Source organism: Lotus japonicus, chromosome 6 (assembly GCF_012489685.1).
Source record: "Lotus japonicus ecotype B-129 chromosome 6, LjGifu_v1.2".
NCBI lineage: Eukaryota > Viridiplantae > Streptophyta > Magnoliopsida > Fabales > Fabaceae > Lotus > Lotus japonicus.
In genome coordinates, this window is record NC_080046.1 from 14,108,145 (window position 1) to 14,121,589 (window position 13,445).

Genomic DNA, 13,445 nt, shown 5'->3' on the forward strand with positions numbered 1-13,445 from the left:
ATTTCAGCTTTATTTCTATACCAAGTTGTAACACCCCGATTTCGGTGGCGTCACTTTAGTAACCAAAAGAAACTTAAAGCGGAAAAACATGGATTATTTTTTTTTCGTCGATAGTACCATCGAAGACTGGAAGAAAATAAAACTCTACAACAAAAGCTAACAGAACTAATGTACATAATATAAACACAGCCCCCGCTGTAAGTAGTAAACCACGTCACGAGTAAACCTTCAGTGACGGGAAGTAAGAAAAGGTAACGCCCGTAGGCAAAAGTACAAACCAAAAGAAAGGTCAAGTGTCCGCAACACTATCCCTCAAAAATGAGAATAAGGCAGCCCAGATGGCCTAAAACAAGACCTCCTAGCCCAACCAACTCTCTGTAATTCCAGTAGAGGAACCACACAAAAAGCTATAAGCGGGAAACTACCCTGTTCCCAAAAGAAAACATAACGGTCAGAGCTAAGACTCTACTCCTACACCAATCCTATCTCGAGGAGCTCACACCAGCACTAAAACCTACATGCTAGCATGATCGTCGTCCGAATCTGAATCCAGAACGACCTAGTCTATGTACACCATCCGTCCTCCTCTCGCAACCGCGACGCGCTCCTATTCCAGCGTCTCAACCCTAGTTCCCCCCCCCCTCCCCCGAAGGGTGAACCGTCATGAACCAGCCCGCCAAAGACATCTGACAAAGGGCGTAGTCCACCAAAGCACACACAGAAGACGCGAGGGTCAACTCCAAAGAATTATGTAAATAATACCACCAATAGATATAGATAAGAGAATAGCCACTTAGGCTTATAGCTAGGGTTGTATATTTCACAATGAATATAAACGCAGTAGTAACAGATAGCATGCATCAAATAGGATTAACAATTATCAATCACACTCAACAACTAAGTCAGTATGCATGTTGCATGAAATTCAAATGACGGTTAACCCAGTTAACCAAATGCATTCCGGAAACGGATGGACATCAAACGGATCAATCCTAGCACCAGCAACGGTGGGACCATTTCTGCCCGCGTGCCTCTTACACCACACAAAGGTAGTCAGATCAGCAGTAAACCCGAAGGTCTGCCATTTCGGTCTGCTACAAGAGTCGTCTACAAACGCTCTTACACGGCATTCCGGGTCTGATGACCATTTTGGAAACCGACGAGGTCCAGAGTACGTCCTGTGTTAATACCTCATTAATGTTGCATGAATGCAGGATGATTAGTCAAACAACGTCTCCGAATCTCACTCGACACGTCGCCACGTGTTCTAGCTAACTTAATGTCTCTATAAAGAATACCCTAAGGTAAAAGTCGATTCTGCGACAAAATACAATAATCATAAAATGAGTGCAAACACTCACGATAACTCTTCGAGTCATCAATGCTCTCACGAAGTCTCACGCTTCAGTGGAGTCTCACACATTCACAAAGTCTCACGCTTCAGTGAAGTTTTATGCTTTCACGGGGTCTCACGCCCTAGTGAATTTACACACTTGCACGAAGTCTCACGCTTCAGTGAAGTTCCATGCTATTCACGAGGTCTCACGCCTCAGTGAAGATCCATGCTTTCCACAAGGTCTCACGCCTCAGTGGAGTATCCCGCATTCACAAGGTCTCACGCCTCAGTGAAGCTTCATGCTGTTCACGAGGTCTCACGCCTCAGTGAAGATCCATGCTTTCCACAACTAAGATTCAATCCTCAACTTGCATTCGAGATTGTTATCATTATTTAAAGGTTTAGAGGTTGTTTAATATCTTATGAATTTTCCTTGTAAAAATAGCTTCCTTTTAGTCTTATCGTATTTCCTACGAGTTTTCAAAGATCCCATAATCCCGATTAACTCCCAGAGAATGTCTCGATCCACTAAACCATAACAAGGCCCGAACTCCGTTCGTCCCGTCAAACTTTCTCAAACTCTCAAAATCAAATCGGCATGACCTGCCCGTTATTCTCACTCCTCAGTGCCACAGATATATGTGCAATAGCATAGTTAAATTAGCACAATACAACAATCAAAATCCATGCATCAACACATCCTAAATTAACCACGTAGCACTTAGCATATATAGCAGATATCACACATCCTAGATTAATCATTTAGCACATAACATGTAAGTCAGTCTCGAAAACAATTAATAGATGACTAATCATCATTGTCAGCCGAAGCCTCAGAAAACATTTTTCCCAATCAAACACAAACAAGTGCATAAACAGTAAATCAAGTCGAATTCGTCGACACCTAAAGCATTAACTAATAGTTCAGTGAGTAGCCCTCACCTGTAGATTCTCCAGCTTGCTCCTCAATCTTTCCTTCACAATCTCCCTCCTCGAATCCACAAAGTTCCTTGTTCTTCGGGAAATTCCTCAAAAGAACCTTTAGAGTAAAACCACAGAATTCTATCAAAATCTATCGAAAACTAAGCTATCAATACTCACTAAGGTTACACGAAGTAGTATATACTCCGAGGTACGATAATCTAGCGCGAAAGGACAAGTTTTTGAAAAAGGAATTTTCCTCCTCCCCCATTAGGGTGCTCGGCCACTTTAGGTAATTAGGTGGTTCGATTTTTCTTCGATCAAACTTAGTTCCTAGGTTATTATTAGTCGTAACTAAGGGTATTCTAAACTCGGAAAAATTATCGGATCGAAAACTGTCGCATGGGTATTTTGGTCAATATTTTTAGCTCAGAATTTCAAAACTGAAATCTCAAAATGCAAATTGGATGGGGACGTCACCAACGACGTTTAAGACAACTAATCCTACTAACACTAAGCTAAGGCGATAGTTTTCAGCCCAAAGGTTGAGACTTTGCTTAAAAATGGGTATTTTAAGCAGAAATTGATTCCGGCGGAAATCCGGCGACATAACGGAAAAACTAATCCGACAGAAGTGCTCTTGGGCACGTAAGGAAGATGTTTAGAATCAAAAATGAAGTATTCAGGATAGTTTTGCAAAAACCTCAAAACTATGAGCACAGAAAGACATAGAGAAAAGCTATGGAAAAAACGATCAGAGGTAAGGATTAGCGACTATACCTCGAAACCTTGAAGTAGCAACTGTTTAATCGACGATCCAGCAAGAAATGAACAAAATCTCTTCTCCTCCTCCTCCTAGCAAACTCGCGGCTTCAAGAGAGAAAATGGGTGAGTTTTTGTGTTTGTGAGGTTTTTGTTTCAAGCTTCACATATTTATAGGGAATGAAATGGAAGATATTTATCAAGATTGGATAAGTATGAATAGATATTTATCAAGATTGGATAAGTATGAATAGATATTTATCAGGATTGGATAAGTATGAATAGATATTTTGAGAAGATATTTTGTAAACCGGTACAGATTTGTTTAGATATCGGAGGATTTAGCTCATAGAGTTAAGATAAAAATATGAGAGTGATTTCCGATTCTTCCTACTGATTCCAAGGTATTCTAGACACGATATTCTCCCCGCTGAATCTTCTAATTCTTCAAAGAAATATCGGTATGATTTTTGGTTTTCGAGGCTTGTTTTTAATGCTATATATAGAGGTTGGCAAAACGCGGGAAAATGAAAGTTTCGCAATTCCGATATTTCCGGCTTCATTCTCCATGAATTCTAAGATAGGTTTTGGCGACATAATACCAAAACTCAACAGAGGTTTCCTTGTATTTTAGGTAGCTAATGCAAAGTCGGTGTAAAACCTATTTTACCCGATAAGTTACTTTTTGCATCGGATGTCGGAATAGAAAACTTCCTTCTGAAGAAAGATTGAAATCATCAAGAGAAATGGGTGTACGCGTGTGGAATCTTCATTTGAAGCTCCGAATAGAAAAAGTCTTCATCGTCGGTTGATTCTAGGGTTTTGAAATACCAGGGTTTCGTTTTCGGCAAACTTCCGATGATTGGAATCGGACGTTCGTAGATCCTAGAGTTTCGCCTTGAAACGATTGTGATATATGGAAAAAGAGAAGTTCTAACATTTCTCTGAAGATTTTTGGACTAAATTCCTACAGTGTTCCAAGGGTGGAACATAGTTTGATTTCCTAAGGTTCTTGTCCTAGGTTTTAAAACGAATATTAGTCGTGCTATAACTTAAATCGACTTCGATACAATCCTTTGACTTTTCCTGAACTTTCTCCTTCATAAATTTATTTCATTTGGTAAACTCTAGTTCAAGTTTCCCTTCACGACACATCAACCCTAATCGTGAATAAGAGGTTTCCCTTCACGACACAGCTTATGCTTATATACAACTTATTTTAAATTTATTTCAATAAATTTTCAAAAATAGCTTATGAATAAGCGCTTATGTCATAAGCGCTTATTACTGTAAGTGCTTAATTAAGCTTTTTTTTTCAAACGGGGCCTAAGTATAGAACGCAAATTGAGAAGCTTCTGAGAGAGGAGAACAGAGGAATGGAATTTAGAACCTGTAACAAAGAAGAAAATTAGCAATAGAAGAGTAGAAATAGATTGTACTATTTATTGTACAAACTCAGCAATTCCATTCTAATTTAGTGTATTTGAGAAGAAAAGGTGCGGTATGGAAGCATCATCAACCAAGCACTTAGTTGCTACTTCTAATTTTATATTCTTCTTTACAATTTTCTATAATGTCACGTCTGCACCACTTTAATCAACTTCATTAAATTTTTACTCCAACCCAACTACTCAAAAAAGTTTTTTAATAAACCCCACAATCTACCCCATGCTTTTATATTTTATTGTTTTATCTCTATTATCTCCACTATTTCTATTTCTAATATATAGTACTGTTGTTAATAATAATTAATAAAAAGTAATTAATAAATAAACGATCAATTCTTACTTTTCAAATACTACCGCTTGCCAACTTTTTTTTTTGTAATTGTTATTCTCGCCCTCCTTTCATCTAGTTCCACCCCCCTTAAAGTGGCGAAAAGATAAAAAATACCCCTTGAAAAAAAACTTCCCCCTTCCACACTCATTCCACCTACCACTCCTTTTTCCTCATATCCTCTCTCATTTTTATTCTTCCTTCACCAACACGCCCATGTGTTCGTCACCGCCGCCTTGACTTTCATCGTCGTCGTCTCCATTCAAGGTACTGCTCGTGTTCGTTTCTGTTCATTTATGCAATGTTTCACACTTTAAAGTGTGTTATATTTGAATTTTAAATTGCATTTAAAGTACGAAGTACACGCACTTCAAAGTGCAAAGTTAACGCACTTCAAAGTGCAAAGTTAACTACACTTTAAGGGTGCATTTAATGTGCACCACTCAATTAGGTGGTGCACCCATACACCACAAAAGTTAACCACAAGATATAATATTAAAAAAATAAACGGTAGAGATCAAAACTAGATAGGTGATTTAAATTACATTCATATCCTCTAATATCCTCTAATTTCCACTTCTCTGTTCTGGTGAACCAATCTCAGTCCCTGCCAAAGCTTCCAGCCACCACAACCCAACACCCAACCTTGCTTCAATCTTCACCATAACCATTGAACTTTATCATCAAACCAGAACCAACCCAGAAACCATGGCAAGCACAACCTTTAACACCGACACAACCACCACGATGAACAGCTCTTTGAAATCCAGTTTCCACCGTTTAGCCCATTCCGAAAACACAAGACATCACACACCAGTGGGGATAATTTTTTTTGGATCAAGTAACCATTCACTTTCATTCTCTTCTATATAGTCATATTTGGCTGCACCAATATAATTATGTTGCTGATGTGTTTCCTGATTGTAAACTTGTTTGCGCATTATACAAGCAAACCAAATGTGAAGTTTAGAATTTTTTTTTGATCATCAAAAGTATATGTATATATAATAAATATGGAGTATTTTGGGTACTCCAAACCCAGTACAAATCAAAACAAAAAGAGAGAAAGGATCAAAGACAGGGGGCAGCGAAACACCCCTGCTAAAAACTAAAACTGTACAGGGAAAAACCAGCCCAACTACCTAAATTCACTACAACTACAGACAGGAAAAGTTCCTAGGCACTTTGCATAATTGTTGCCAAAACATCACGAAACAGCTCCCACACCTTCCAAAGAGTACCAAGTGGCATAATAAAGAAGCAGCATGCAAACAAATAGCAAGGTGCGATCATAGACATTCCAGGCAAGTTCTAGGATTGATGGTCCAATCATAAATAGAGTACTTAAAATCCTTATTCCAATCATAAATGTGAAGTTTAGAATGAAAACCAAACAAAAGCAAATTTCATTTATCAGCATAGTCTAAATCTTACACAAGACATCTACTTCTATGAAAACCTACAAATGTTAATCACCAGATTTTCTTGAGTCTCTTAAGGTCATCCCTGAGCTTCATGTGGAGGGCATCCTTGTAGTCCTTCTTCCTGTTGAGGAACCAATCTGGGATCTTGAATTGCTTAGGGTTGGCAACAACAGTCATCACATTGTCCAACTCAGCAACACCCAACTCACCAGCTCTACCAACAACATAAAAAACCATTCATTTCAGCAAAAAGATCAAACAAACGTAAAACAAACATGCAATCAAAATTGTTCAGAGACAAAAAGAAAACCTCTTGTTCATGTCAACATCAGCCTTCTTGCAACAGATGTTGGCGAATCTCCTTCCAATACTCTTGATGGAGGTCAGAGCAAACATAATCTTCTGCTTCCCATCAACGTTGGTATTCAACACACGTAGAATGTGCTGGAAATCCTCGTTTGCCAAAAGAGACTGCAAACCCCCATCACCCAAAATCAAACAAAAATTAAATTTAAAACAAAATTGAGAATCACTACACCATATAAAACCATGGAAGCAAAGTTGGCAAAATCAGCATGTTTTAAGCCACCAATGTCGTTATCCCATTCCAAACCGCCATCTCAGACACCTTGCGGTGCGAACTCCACCGCTCCTCCCTAGAAGCCCAGTCGTCGTCGCAATCTCCAGTCAGGGCAGCCACCGCGGCTGACGTCGCCATCCACTCCACCCACCGCGTGACTTCACCTTGGTCATGCTCCCCAAAGCCGCGCAGTTATGGGTCGACCTACCTCCCTCGCTGTCGCGAATCGCACCAGCAGCAGCCAAGGGGCCACCACCGCGAACTCCACCGCCTTGACCTCGCCGCGAACGACACACTAGTTGGCGGCGCTCAAGTGGCTCTGTGTCGCGACATTGGGAGAAGGTTGGTGTCGGAGATCCCCATGAACTAATTGCAATTTGGAAAACTCATTATTGGCCATTGGTTTGAAGGTGAGGAGCGGTGAAAGCAATGGAGGCTGATTGGGTGGAGGCGAAGATGAGATTTGGTGCGACGGCGGAAGGGAGCGGTGGTGCAAAACTAGGGTTGGAAGGTAGAAGACAAGGACAACCTAGTAATTTCGCGCAGAAATTTGATGGAGGACGGGTACACCACCCAATTAGGTGGTGTCCATTAAACGCACCCACACTTTAAAGTGCGAACTATAGTAGAATGCAGAAAAAATTGGAAAAATTGTATGGTTGTTTACCTTTTTCTTTTGCCAATGTAGAAGGTATTACCATGAGTCCAATTAAGTCCTACGAAGTTGACAAGCAAGAACAGAAGTCATTATCTGGGAAGTTAGTAAACGCAGAGGATGTGCAAGACGAGCCACTCTTTGTGGACTATACAAAGGCATTCACCACAGATAAGATAACTTACTGTTTATGTCGATAACAATAGAAAATTTAATCATAAGTGACTAGTAATGACGAATATTTATGTGCTTGTAGGGGTTTGCTTATCGGGATGAGGTTCTGGAATGGGCTCGTAATCTTATGAAGCAATTGGTCTTCTTTATTGTTATTACGAGGTCCAATAATGGTGGTGTTAACAGGAAGGCCTTTATGATATTACGATGTGAGCGGGGCGGCACATACCTATCATACAAGTCCGTCTTAAAGCGCTAGGACACGGGACGAAACTAAGAAGTGTAATTGTCCTTTCAGGCTAAGAGCAAGACTAACCAAGGAAGGGTGGAGGGTGAGTGTGAAGAATGGAATCATAATCATGAGAAATCAGAGATGTTGCTTGGCCATCCATATGTTGGTCACTTATATAGTGAAGAAAAGGCCATGCTTGGAAAAATGGTTGACAATAAGATTAATCCAGGAAACATGTTGCTCGCATTGAAGAATGTCAATTTAGTAATCTCACCACCATCAGATAAGTGTAAAATGAGCGCATGTCATGCATAAAGTCAAAGAGGGGGCCTTTAATAAAATTGCAACACTTGACGAGGTTGATGGAAGCAGACAAGTACACCTATTGGTCTAGGACTGAAGAGGGATCCATAGTGGTTAGATCATTATTCTTGGCGCATCGAGTTGCAATCTAGTTGTTTAATCAATTCTCCACTGTTGTGTTGATTGATAGCACCTAAAAAACCAACAAGTATAGGATATCATTGTTGGATGATGACCCTCCATTTGTCCTTGTTTTTAGGGTCATTTATTTGCTTCTTTTGAGTCTTTTTCTTTGTCTCATGTAGTGTTTCATGCTATCTCATTCATTTTTATCTTTATTTGTGCATTTGCAATAGTTAGGTAATTTCGTGGTTTTATAAGGACCTTTATCGCATTTTGGTAAACTTTTGGGTCTTAGGTAACTGTCACTCGTCTTGGGTCCTTTGCGTAAATAAATCTTTGGTATTCTGATATTTTTCTTGAGTGGTTAATGAAGAAGGCAAGTGAAAACTGAAGGAGATGGAATATCAAGAGGCTTAGAGCCTTGAAGTGTGCATTGAAGTGAATTGAAGAAGATTTATGGCGAGTAATTGGCGCTCAAGCGCCCCCTTTTGGCGCTCAAGCGCCACCACCTACAGTGGCTGAAGACTGGCAGGATAAGCAATTGGCGCTCGAGCGTGGGACATTGGCGCTCGAGCGCCATGAGAGACAGTGGTAGATGGAGGATTTTGAAGCAATTGGCGCTCGAGCACCCAGACTCGTTGATTTAAGTTTATAAATAGTTTTAGCTATTTTGTTTTGAATAATCTTGAACATTTTACTTAAGTCTAGAGCTGAGGTACATTCTGGTGCTTGTGGGAGGTTTTCAGGGCTTTGTAACTCAGGTTTTTCTTTACATTTATTGTATGGATTCTCTAGCCATGTTTGGCTAGTTACCTTTTGCTTTAGATTTAAGTGATACTATGAAGTTTTAGTTATAATTCCTATCTCTATGCATGTGTTCTTGAGTTAGCCTTTGAATCCCATTTCTGTTTTTTTTTTCTTTATAAGCTTGAGTGCACGCTTGCTTTTTGCTAAACTATAATCAGAACGGAAGTTGTATTGTAGTTTAGGGACCTGTTTTGTGATTACCCTTCTATACTTGCTGCTAAGATTAGAGGAAGGTTTGGGGTTTGTTAGCCTGAACATTACATGCTTGATGCTTCAAACAAATTTTTAAGTAAGCATGGAATTGAGCTTATCTTTTGGTTTGAGAGAATTATCTCTGCGAGGCATCGATAGGTAGTTGCTTAGGCTATAGCATCAAAGAGAGGCTTAAGAATTCACATGTATAGGATAAGTTTTCTAAAATGAATTAGTTGAACGAAAACCCAATGCATCTTTATCATTGTTAATTTACACGTTTTTACCATTGCTACTACGACTTCTATTTGTCACAAACAAACAACACTTAAACAGAATTTAATTTGCTTTCTAAACTTGCAAACTTTAGGCTTAAAACTAGGTCTATCACTCACAATCCATGTGGATTCGATATTTAAAACCGGGCAGATTCTGTACACTTGCAGATTGCCCATCATTGGAGATGGTAGATATGACACCAAATGGTGACACATTCACTATAGGTTTTTCATACCTATGAAATGAGTGTGAACTTGAAGTGACATGGACACTAGATAAATTGAGAGGGTTGATACTTAAGGATGATGATTTGTCAAAGGTTATAGTAACTGACAAGGACAATGCTTTGGTAAACGCAGTTGCAAACACATTCCCCACCACCACTCATTTTCTATGCCAATTCCACATTGCAAAGAATGTGAAGGCTAAGTGTACGCTAACTGTCAAACCCAAAGAGCTATGAGAAGATGTTGGGGATGCATGGAGTAATGTGATGTATTCAGCATCCGCTGTTGAGTTTGATGCTAATATGGATTTCCTGCCTTCTCTTTGTGGGGAGGAATCTGAGTTCATGTAGTACATCAAAACTCAATGGTTGCCTGAGAAATACAAATTTGTGAAGTATCACATTGATGAGTTCATGCACTTAGGGGACACAACAACTAACAGGTACTTTGCTTTCATGTATTAAAAATGTTCATCAATCTTGTCATTTTTATATGTGTTTAATTATGCCTTCTTTAACATTCAATAGGGTTGAAGGTGCACACTCAACTTTGAAAATATGTCTCAGAGATAACAAATGTGATTTGTGCGCGAATTGGAATGCTATACATAGGCGCACACTCCTGCAGCTCACTAAGATCAATGTTAATTTTCAGAGCAACATATTCATAAGACAACATAGATTCAAACATAAGTTGTACGACAACTTACGAGGCCTTGTGTCAAGGAAAGCACTACAGTTAATTGCAAAGGAGAAAGTGCACGTCGATCAATGCTACTGTTCTATAAGGAGAACACACGACCTTCCTTGTGCATGTGAGATTGGAGGGTGAGAGTCCATTCCACTTCTATCAGTTGATCTATATTGGAGGAGACTTACAACAACAACTGCGCCAGATGAATCCGAACCTGTTTTGGGTTTGAGCATTATGACTGAGATGGAGGTGATATAAAAAATGTTTGAAGAAGCAAATGCTCCAAGAAGGCAGATTATAAAAGAAAAGCTTCGAGAGATTGTCTACCCAGATCAAACCTCCATGTGCCCTCCTCCTGATAAACTTAAAACAAAGGGGCGGAACAAAAAAGAACCTAAAGGATAGACCAAACACAATCCCTCACATTAAGAGCACGTTGATGCGCTTGTGGAGTCACTACAAGATAACAACTCCACCCTTCCATCTTCTAAAACAGCCAAGGGCAAGGTATCTACAATAGAACATTGAAAAAAGAAGAGACTAACCCCTACCCCCACAGGATTTGCAGCCAAGAAGAAAGGGCAAGGTGATGCCCTCTCAGCCGGTTCATGAAGTGCTCAAATTCTTCTCAGCCCTTTTGCTTCATGAAGTGCCCAAATGTTTACATGATTATGTGATTAACATTGTAGATTTTGATGATGATGAGAATTACGGATATAGGAGTGTTTCTACCTTGATGGGTATGGGGCAAGAAAGATGGCCTAAAGTGCGGCGAGCAATGATAAATGAGTTCACCACACACACTTCTACATATCTGAAACTGTATGTCACCAAAAAATTGTACCAACACGTCCCACAAGTCTTGATTTTTGCTCCAAAGGAGATTGCGACATAGGAGAAATGTTAAGCATTCTGGATATGAGACACCTTGTTGCTTCAGCGTATCGGGTTGTGTTGGTGACATTATCGCGTAAGGGCTGCTCTACATTTTTTCCTCTTACTGGTCCAGTGCCACATATCCTGGACCACAAACTTATATGTATGCTACATGTCAACAACAATCATTGGGTACATTTATAACTTAAGTAATATACACTTTAAAGTACGTTAATTAGTGTGTTAATTAGTGTGTAATTAATGAAGATTGTAATCGTCTTGTAGGTGCACTTAAGGAATGGATTTCCTATGTCAGCTCTTAATACTTAGTGGCATCATCATTGTACTGAGGACACTCTACATTGGGAGTTATCATACTTAGACCACATCACTGCATATCAACAAATCCTTAAACAACAACAAAACTCACTCAAGAGCGAAGAAATAGTAGATCTAACTGTTAAGTTCAAACGTTTGATCATGTCGTTTGCAATGTTTTGTACGATAAGAATTTTAAAGACATAAACGATATACTAAAATTATTCACATTTCAGGAACACTTATATCTATAGTCTACACCCATGATGCGCTGACCAAACATGAACGATCTACACAAAGCGACAGATCAAGATCGTCTATGAAGATGAGATCATCTGAAGATTGCGCGCCAGCTGTGGAACTCAAAAAGATCACAGACAAACTTGAAGAAGAAGTTTCAAGAGAAGAGCACGTGATCTGACAAAGCTCAATGGTCAAAGCTCAAGTACAACGTTGTCGCCATCAAGCTGCCAATTATGCTCATCAACAGATAGAAGGCAAGACCCAAAGCTACCTACCAACTAACATACTACTCTTTTGGGCAAAAGGTCTTCAAACAGTGTCATGCATTTAATGCACCTGACAAAGGTACACTAAAGTATCGTTTGATGGCTATAATCTTCGTGAAGAACAAGAGTCAATGGCTATATTCACTCACACATAAGACATAGGAGTATAAAAGGAGAACTTGAAGACTTCATAAGGCATAAAAAATATCTCAATTTGAAATATCTTCCAACGATCCAAGTTAGCAACCAAGAAACTCAAGACAAGCTTAAGAGTCAAATTCTATCGTCTGCTGCAGAGAGATACACCTAAGAGTCAAATCTTTTATCCAACTTTCTCTAGATTTAGAACACAAACTATACCCAAGAGTCAAATCTTATCCAAACACTTTGTAGTTCATTGCGCTGTTAAAGTTTATAATCCCTCTTGTGAGAAGATAATCTTGTAGAACTAGACGATCTTGTAAAATATCTTAGAAGAAGTCATGCATAATACTTGTTGGAGAAGTCATGCATAATACTTGTTGTTGGAGAAGTCCTGTCTAATACTTGTTAAGAGAAGTCATGTAGAATACTTGTTAGGAGAAGTCTTGTAGAATACTTGTGGGAGAAGTCCTATCTAATACTTGTTGTGGGAGAAGTCTTGTCAAATACTTGTTGTAGGAGAAGTCCTTGATACATGTTAGTGGAAATCTTGGTTAAGCCAAGGACTAAACGTAGCTCCATCGCTTGTGGGTGAACCAAGATATATCGTTGTGTGCTTATCATCTATTACTTTATTATTTTTATATCCGCTGCATCAAACTATTGCGAAAACTCTTTCTACAACTTATAATCATTTGAAAACTCAAGTTTTTAGTGAACACAACTCAAACCCCCTTTCTTGTGTTACTTTTTCAATACCACTAACTGATGACTGAGTTTAGACTAATATAATGTGTTAAACAATGATAGTGACCTTGTAATGTATTGTAATATGATATGTTAAACAATTATAATTCTGTTCATGTAACTGTTTCTATTGTATATTTTTGTGCTTCTATTTCTGTTTTTGTTGCATCACTTTATGCTTCTGTTTCTGTTTCTGGTTTTTCGACCATTAAAGTGCGTAGGTGACCCACATTAATGTGCGTAGTTCACACAATTTAAAGTACAAGCAAAACTATTTTCAAGGGTGTTTTCGGATTTTGCATGTTCAAGGGAGGTGGAACTAGATGTCGGGGTGGGAATAACAATTACCCTTATTTTTATAACAACTGTT

The 13,445-nt window shown here is 39.1% G+C and overlaps 1 protein-coding gene across 1 annotated transcript; it reads right to left on the minus strand.

Annotated features, from left to right (window-relative positions):
• Positions 1–6,267: 6,267 nt before the first annotated feature.
• On the minus strand, positions 6,268–6,937 carry LOC130724951 (40S ribosomal protein S18-like). The gene is made up of 3 exons (XM_057576217.1): positions 6,809–6,937; positions 6,530–6,690; positions 6,268–6,433 (listed from the first exon to the last, which is right to left on the minus strand). The coding sequence occupies exons 1-3, from the start codon at positions 6,935–6,937 to the stop codon at positions 6,268–6,270; spliced, it is 456 nt and encodes a 151-aa protein (XP_057432200.1).
• Positions 6,938–13,445: the final 6,508 nt, after the last annotated feature.